The 8,858-nt window shown below is 60.8% G+C and overlaps 1 protein-coding gene across 1 annotated transcript; it reads right to left on the reverse strand.

The window, feature by feature from the left end:
- Positions 1-3,056: 3,056 nt before the first annotated feature.
- On the reverse strand, positions 3,057-8,300 carry LOC123393964 (testis-specific Y-encoded protein 4-like). The gene is made up of 6 exons (XM_045087321.1): positions 8,285-8,300; positions 7,658-7,731; positions 5,098-5,937; positions 3,621-3,698; positions 3,332-3,460; positions 3,057-3,146 (listed from the first exon to the last, which is right to left on the reverse strand). Exons 1-6 carry the CDS (start codon positions 8,298-8,300, stop codon positions 3,057-3,059), a joined length of 1,227 nt encoding a protein of 408 aa, XP_044943256.1.
- Between the last annotated feature and the right edge of the window lie 558 nt (positions 8,301-8,858).

Raw genomic sequence — 8,858 nt, forward strand, 5'->3', positions numbered from 1 at the left:
TCAAAAGGACGTTCCCAGGTGTGACCTGGGACACTCGCAGTCACACACACACAAGAGACCACATCCAAAGCCTCTGGCAGACAGGCATAAACAACTGACCCCAGCACATCGGAGCATGCACACTCACACAAACTCACCCTTAGGAAAGGGAAGAATGTAAGCAAAACCCTTGTCTGCATCCTCAAAGAACGCACGTGTACGCAAGCCTGCACACACACACACACACACACACACACACACACGCAGACAGGCGAGCGGTTTGTGAACCCACTGTACACACTACATACACACTCGTGCATATGGATCTGAGGCCTGCACACCATCCCTTGCATGGAGACACATAGGCGCTTGCAAAAACACTCGGGACACACCCAGTTGCCACAAGGACTCTGGCACAGGCATTTGGCCTCACCATAAAAATCATACACGTGTGTGCCCAAAAACACTAACATGCATACCCCACCACCTCTATGGCCTCGAGCCCACAGGCATAAAAACGTGACACATCGGCGCATGCACACACGCTCATAGCCCTAAGGGTACAGAAGCATGTAAACAAAACCCATCATCTGTGTCATAAAGAACACACACGTAGCCACTCTCTCAATCTCTCATACACACACACACACACACACACACACTGACACACTTATACAATCACAACGAGCTCTACGCTCATACACAAAACACACACACGGAGCACACGCAGGCATGCATCCCTGCCCTCCCCCACACACAGCTATGCTTGCAAGCACACGCACACACGACAACACATCCAAGGTCTCCGGCATAGGCGTACACTGTTGACCCTGCTCAAAAATGAAGTCTGCCCCTGGTGCCCTGCAATCCATAAACATCCACAGAATTGGACACACAGACATTCTCACCTGCCTAAAACACATACTCCAACGCACACTCCCTGAGGATGCAGACACATGCGAGGAAAACACACGACCTCCCTGACATAGAAATGCACACTCAACCGCTCAAGCACACCCACACGTGCACGCACACGCACAAAAGCCCATGCAAACCCACACTCATTGCCAGCACACATCCTATCTCTGTCACGGACTCAAGCACCCTCAGCCCAAACACTGGACACAGAACTGCGCATGGAAACATACACCCACAACACACACCATAGCTGTCCAGCCCTTGTACAAAGGAGGCCCCAGAGAGACACAGACACACACACACATGCACTACAGGTTGTTTACTGAGGGGAGGCACACAATGCATACACATGGTCGAGGGCATAGGGCCATTCCCCATTGCACCTTCACACACACACACACACACACACACACACACACACACACACACACGTCCGTGTGCAGGCGCGGACCTGCCCTCAGCGGCTCCCTCACACATAAACACTCAGGATGTCCGCCATCCCATGGAGCACACCTGCGTTGCCTCACACATCCGTGGAACTGTCCCCTGCACTGCAGGAGGATCTGTTGCCACAGGGAGGGACCGTGAGCGACAGCCTCATCTTTGCTCCTCCCACGACCCTTGGTTTTGCGCTGGAGCTGACCAAGAAGCTGCATGGCATTGCAACTCAGCAATGCAGGGCACAGTTCCAGGTTGAAGGGCAACAGAAAAAGCTCTCCAAGCCATGTGAATACGGTGGTACGAGGAGCCCAGGGGACCCCAGGGCCCCACTCGGGAGCACCTTACCCCTCCTGTGCGCCCCGCTCTACAGAACAAGACTTCCCAAGAGAGACCCGCCTCTTCCCTTCCTCTGCCAGATCCTGCTTGGAAGGGTGGGGTTCTGTCCGCAGGCCAAGAACGGCTGTGCCCTGGCCCCTTGCTCTCCATCACCCCACCCATGGAATCCAACAGGATGGGGGTTGGAGGGTCCCACCAGGCTTATTGCCTCCTTGCCATTTCCTGTGCCCCCAATATAAAACCACACATGGACACAAGGTGCTTTGTAACTTGTTTATGGCCCTTCTCCCTGACCCTGCAGCTAGGGACAGGATCCTCTCTAGCGCTGCTCCTACTGATCCTTGTCCCTTTTGCTGTCCCGTGCAGGATGAGCACCACGGAGAAGAGCCCATGCAGGTCTCTCAACGGTGGAGGCCTCATCAGATTCTTCTTGGTGGTGCAACGCGGATGCTCTGTGATGTCCACTTCCACACAGCTGCCATGCCTTGACACACACACACACAGACACACACACACACACAGAGAAACATGAAAATACACACAAAAGTCTTAGCTATTTGTGAAAATGTATGATGCCAGGGATAGTGAACGTGATGTTGTGAGCGTGCCCTGTACTCGTGGGATCCCAGTTCCTCCACAGCCAGGGCACCGTGACCCTGTTTGGCATAGCCTGGGACCATTCCCAAGGACATGTGAACGATGTGGGAGGACACGCGGTGCTCAGGCATGTGGACGGCCGTCAGGGAGTCGTGGTCCAAGAGTCGGCTGGGACAAGGAGCCCGACTCCCAAAGACAGGCAGGCCATCGCCAACCGAACGAGCGGCAGGAGGACCGAGAGAGAGGCCGACAGCCATGGGAGACACTTCAGGAAAATGGGCTGGGGGAGCCTTGCTTGTCTGGATTGGCCAGGGGTTTTCCGAAGGACAGCATGGCAGGCATGAACCTGCCGGACTAGACCCATCCTCGGCCCTGTGTGTGCACTCTGAGTTCCCGCAGGCTCACTTCCCACCCTGCCACCTGCTCCATGGGTCCAAGCTCCTCTGAGCCTCAGTTTCCCCGCCACTAAATTGACTGTCCCCTGGCACCCCTGCCCACAGGGCTCTGGACCCAGCCCTCCTGGCTCCTCACCGACAGGTCGTCCTCTCAGCTCATTCCCAGAGGCCGCCTTCCTGCCTCGGGTAGTACTGCAAGGGATTGGGCCACAGGTCCTCGATGATGATCTGGTAGGGGACAAAAGGTGAGCTGAGCACGGGGGCCCCCCGACCCCATTCCCCAGCAGTCGGGACTCCAGCATCTGCGCTGCTGACGAAGGCGCAGGGGCCTCACCCCGGTGATCCAGTTGGACCCTGGGCAGCTGGGGTCACACAACCAGTTGAAGAAGTTCAGGCCGCTGGGGTCTCGCCTGCGGCTGGCAGCACCACGTTCATAATCCCAGAACCACCGGACTGGAGTGCAACTAGTCTCCCGATATCCTGCGGGACGAGGAAACTTAAGGGAGGCTCTCCGAGGCCTAGGACCCACGCCAGCTCTCGCTCTCAACCGACGACCTGTCCCCCTTCCTGTGCCAAATCCCTGCACTGCCCCGAGGACCCCCACACTCCTCCTTTTTCCCCCCCGGGCCCTCATGCCGGGAAGCCCTCCGCCAGCTCCTCTGCACCTCAAGCCCACACCTACCGCCGATGCTAAGGTGATACTCCTTAACGATCACGTCGTTCTGGAAGTAGGGGTTGCTCCCAAAGTAAAACATCAACCTGCAGCGGTACTTGGGACGACCCAGTTCCTCCACCTGCCGCAGGAAAGCAAGAGAAGGGGGAGGGGGAGGGGTCGTTGACCCTAGGTGTTCTGCCTGACTGACTGACCGCAACTCTCAGCAACTCAAACGCACCCACTCCAGCTCAACCCCCACTCCCAAGGCACCACCGCTGGCCTCAGGCTCCAGGGCTAACCTCTAAATTGGTCATGTAGCTGAGCATGTCTGTGTCCTGGTCACCTATCACAGCTGATAACTGGGGGTGATTCAGGATCTGCCTTGGGTCAAGGAGCCTCCACGTCAAGGGCGCCGGGAAGAGAACCAGGAATGCCCCGGCCCTTCCCCACTGAGAGACAGGGACGGAAGGCGGCCTGTGCAGAAACAGCAGGCACTGGCCCCTCCCAACCTACCCAGCGCTTGCCCTTTTGTCACCCATGCTCTGCCCTGGGGCATCGCAGGGCTTGGAGGATCAACTGGGCTGAGGCTCCCGGGGCCCAAGAGGGCAAGGCCAAGAGCCCGCCCGCTCTCCCTGCCTATGTCCTCTCTGGCCTGTGCCCGTGCTCAGCGGGGCCAGGAGGCAGTCTGTCACCACTCTGGATGTCTGGATGGGCTCGGTCCCCCTCAAGGCCCCGTTTGCCTGTGTGCTCATCTGAGGCCCTGGGCCCTTGAGGGACCTTCTGTGCCCACAAGGAGGCTGCTCCGCTCGCTTGCAGCATGGCTGCACACCCAGCGTCCTGAGCAAGGGCCTGGCAGAGTCAGCCACACAGGGAGGAAAGGGGTAGGGCGGGAGGAAGAAGACAGAGAGACAGAGACACCCAAACCCTGACGACAGACGTAGACGGAGGGCTGGGAGTGTTGAGAGAGATAGAGAGAGAGAGAGAGAGAGAGAGAGCGCGCGCAAGCGTGGGTGGGGGACATGGAGAGGGAGAGCCAGGGAGGGAGGAAACGTGTCTGGGAGCACCTGGGCCAGGGGCCTCGGGCGGCTTCAGAAGGGCCTGTGGAGACAGAGTTGGTAGCACACGGGGCACCGAGTCCAGGATCCCAGGGCCCGCTGAAATCAGGAAGCCTGCTGACTGACTCTCAATGAGTGCAAGCGCACCACAGAACCCTAGGTCTCCGGGAACTCGGCAACGATACATGGTTTGAAGGACACGGAATGAGGCGAGCAGCCTCTCCATCTGCCCCATTTACCCCCAAATCCTTTCCTTCCAACATGTGCTCTGAGCCAAGTGGGCTGGGCTTCACTAGGAGTCCAGAGTGTTGACACGGGTTCTGGGACCGCAGAGGCGTGTGGGGGTGCTGCAGCCCCAAAGCACTGGCCCGAAGCTTCCACTCACAGAGGACTCCACAGGTCCCAGGCTCTGGCTTTCCCCCCAACACGCACTCGCCGCACCCACCTCCTCCCGGACCACCCATTGCTGGACCCCGGCCCCCTAGGCAGTGCAGTAGAAGGGTAGGCCCAGGGCTCGGGGCTTTGCGCTCCCTGCGTGCCCAGCGGCCTACTGCTGGCAGGTGCCCATTGCTGGAGGGGTGGGGGCCATGGATGGGGGAGCCCGGCCCAGCTTTGCACTTCTCTAGCCCCTGGCTCAGGCTCAGGCTCTGCTCCCTGCTGCCCTGCTCCCACTGTCCTCCCCAGGGGCCAAAACGCAGCCGGCGCGATGAAGGAAGGATACGGCGCGTGCCCAGAAGCCAGGGATGCCCTGGATGATGGCCCTCCTTCGAGCCAGGTGACCACTCCGCTTCTGATTCATCCTGCGCTTGAGCCGCAGGTAGGCCTTGGTGGCTTGGACATCCACAGAGCGGAGCGCTTCCTGAACCACCTGCAGCGCGGCAAGGGCGGCCCCGGCTGTGTCGGGCCGCGGCACCACCTCTGCCTGCGACAGCTCCTTCGGCTCCTCGACCTGCTCTGCTTCTGCCACCTCCTCGTCTTCCACCGCCAGCACCACCTCGTCTTCCACCGCCAGCACCTCCTTGTCTTGCACCGCCAGCACCTCCTCGTCTTCCACGGCCACCACCTCCTCGTCTTCCAGGGCCACCACCTCCACCTCCCCCACGATATCCTGCACCACAAGCACCAACACCTGCCCAGCGCCGGCCTCCTCTGGGCCACGCGGGGCCTCAGCTTCCCGCACAGTCGCGGCCACCAAACCGGCAGCCTCCAGGGCCAGAAGCGCCCCCGCGTGCCCACAGGAGCCGGTCTCCCTGAGGGCAGCCGCCTCCTCACCGGCCCCGTCTGGGACCAAGGTGGTCCCGGATTCTGGGGCAGCTCCGCCTTTCCCGGACCTCGACTCCCTCTCCATGTGGCCGGGCCCCTCAACCGAGGCAGCTGCGAAGGGCAGGCGATGGAGGCGGGAACCGCAGGTTCTGGTCCGCGCCCGGCGTCGGCGGTGGGCAGCGGCCGCCTGTCTGAGTGCGCGGGCCTGGGGCACGCATGCGCACAGGGACCCGGGGCGGTGGGTGCCGCCGCCAAGCGGCGCGCGGCGGGGCGGGCCGGGAGGAGTCACGCATGCGTCCTGGGAGCGACAGAGACTCCGAACCCCAAGAGGATGGGGGTGCTCCCGGGAATCGCCCGGGATAGGGCCGTGGGCGTGGCCACCTCCCTCCTGGGCCCTTGCAGGCGACAGAGCTAGCCTGGAAGGCCGCCCGGGACGCTCCTCCGCGGTGCCCTCCGCGCCTCCCAACCCCTAACGTTTCTGCACAGACACCTCGCAGGCCTTCCCGCCTGGTGCCCTCGTGTCACAGTCCCGCTCTTCCCTTTCACATCCGTCCCTCGGGGACCCTCGCCTGTCGCTAGCATTTGAAATCCAGCGGCTGAATCCCATGTCTCCCCGCAGCCCGAAAGCCTCCCACGCTCCTTCTTAGCGGAACCCGGGGAAAGCCCTGGGGGTATTGGCTGATGCTCCAACGGAACCGCGTCACTGTTGTCGCGCATTTGCCCTGGAACAACCCAGCGGGGGAGGGAGCCAGGAGCCTACCACCAAGCTGCTGCGTGCAGGGGCCACCCCCCTCCACAGCCCAGCACCACCCCGCTCCACCCAGCTTTCCTTCAGAGAAGGAATCTGCACACAATGTCCGTGCCCTGAAATTACGTAGCCAAGAGCCACAGTCCCTGGCCACCAGGGTGCACACAGAGCTTCTAGGCCCGCCTCAGCCAGCTCCCCCACTGGCACTGGGAGGCATGCAAACGGGCCAGACTTTAAGTCCGAGGACCAACTGCATCTTTCTGGGAGCCCGCCGCTGCTAAAACCCGCTCCCGCTGGACTTTCCTCTGCCCGACCTCTTTCCCTCTCCCGTCTGTGCCTATTTTCCTCTTTGCGTTCTCTTCCGTCGCCGCCAGACCTTCATGCAAGGGCTCTCGGGGTCTTCCTTGCAACTTTGCTCCGAGTGCTCCCTTTGTCTGGGTCCCTCGCTGAGTGGAGTACCAGCCGGGGAGGGGATGGCGCAACAACCAGGTGCGCATTGACAGCAATTGTGTCCTTTCTCAACAGGTCCTTCGGTCCGAACCACCCCTCATGCAGGTGCACTCCAGGGGGGGGATCATGGGCCACATAGGATGCCGGCCACCAGAGGTGTGAGGAAGTCCCCGCGGGGCATGGCAAGGCTGCCAGCCTTGCGCTTGCCTCATGGGAGGGCCTCACATACCAAGGATGGGTGGGTGTGTCCTTGGGGTTTTGGAGCCGAGAAAGAAGCAGGAGGAGCTTCCTGGAGATGAAGGGCAGGCTGCTTGGTGGGCCCAAGTGTCTCCGTTGCCCATGTTAGCTGTCAGTGCAGAGAGGGACGCCTGCAGTGAGAAAAAGGCATGGCCGCCTGTGGCGAGCAGGCAAATTATCTGAGACTGTCCCTGAAAAGGTCCCGGCATTGGCGTGACTGGTGCAATCCAAACTGACCTAGAGGAGGGTCCTGAGGGTCCTGAGGCAGAAGTGCCCTCGAAACAGCACAGCCTTGCAGATGGGGGAGGCTGCGGTGGTGACAGAGAGAGGGGGGAGACAGGGAGCCTGGGAGGAGAGGCACCATAGCCCAGGGGGAGAAGAAGAGCTGGGGAGCGAGGGGGGCGATGGGAAGGACGGACAGAGTTGAGGACGGACACGAGTGTGCAGATGTGGGGAGGGAGACACAGCGACAGAGCGAGGAAGGCCGGAGGCACAGAGGGAGGCTTTGGTCGTACAGAGGGTGCAAGGCGTACTGGCCCGAAAGACAACCACCTATGCAGAAGGGACCCCCCCCAACACACACCCGATTGCGGAAGCCAACGGTCCGCTGAGCAGAGCTCCATCCAGTGGTGTCAAAGAGGTCAGCAATCGTGTTCCCTGAAAACACCGGTCAGACAGCCAAAGAGGAAGTCACGGCGGCGGAGGAGAGGGTGGAAACAGACAGGGGCTTACACAGGAACCGGGTCTAGCAATCGTGGGCGCCAAGCGGCCCCGGTCAGTAAGGAGTCTTCAAGCCATCTAGGACGATGTAGACGACGGCACAACGGGCAGCCTTTAAAAAGCTGCCCCTGCCTACGCTCCGTGCGAGAGACTGACCTTTTCGTCCCGTAGCCACAGAGCATTTGAAAGTGGGACGAGTGAGAGTGATGAGTGACCTGATGACCTAGGCGTGGCCCCGGAGATCCCTCCCCCTCGCTGGCCGGCAGTAAGAGCGGGGCTGTTCCTCTGTTCCCAAGGATGCGTCAACACATGGCTTACGGCGCTGGCAGCCAAGGACTCCTCGAAGACTACTGAGACAGCCCCGGCCTCATCTCACTCCACGTTGAAGAACACGGGGCCCAGGGCCCAGGCAGATTGTCTCCGCGAGAGAAATTCATACAAACCCAAGTCGGGCCAACGGCCCCGCATCTGTGGCAAAGCAGAGACTCACCAGGGCCAAAGGCCATTATGCAGGCCCAGCTGCGCTGATATGGGCCCAGGCAGGGATGCGACATCAGAGACGTGACGGCACAGGCCTGGCCTCCACTCCCTCCACAGCATTGTTTCTGTGCCGGAGAGGATGACCGTGTCAGCAAGAGGCAGGCCCCTTGCCAGACCGGTAGCGAGCACGGGCACTGGGGTCCAAGGGAAAATGAACTACAGGCCCAGCCCTGCTGTGTGCAGTGGATGTGCTTGAGGACATCCCCAGGGAGCCCTCTGGAGGACTGGCATCGCCATCCCCCAAACCCAGACACTGGCCATGTTTGGCGCTGGCTCATCCTTCCCTAGACTTGAACTCTGTCTTTACCCCAGGGAAGACATGAGACCTGATAGCTGGCCTTTTGTTCATCAACTCCCGCTGCCCAGCACCACCATCCGCACGGGCAGGACCTCCCCCCGCTGGGATGCCGTCCCAGAGCTTCTGTGTCCTAGACCTCTGGGCAAGCATGAGGGCCCATCCCTTCCTCGGAATGGGGATTCCAAGGCAGCATCGTAAGCACCAACCTTACACCAGGAGCTCAGGC

The sequence above is a fragment of the Mustela putorius genome, unplaced genomic scaffold (assembly GCF_011764305.1).
Source record: "Mustela putorius furo isolate JIRA1106 unplaced genomic scaffold, ASM1176430v1.1 tig00001094_pilon_pilon_pilon, whole genome shotgun sequence".
NCBI classification, from domain to species: Eukaryota; Metazoa; Chordata; class Mammalia; order Carnivora; family Mustelidae; genus Mustela; species Mustela putorius.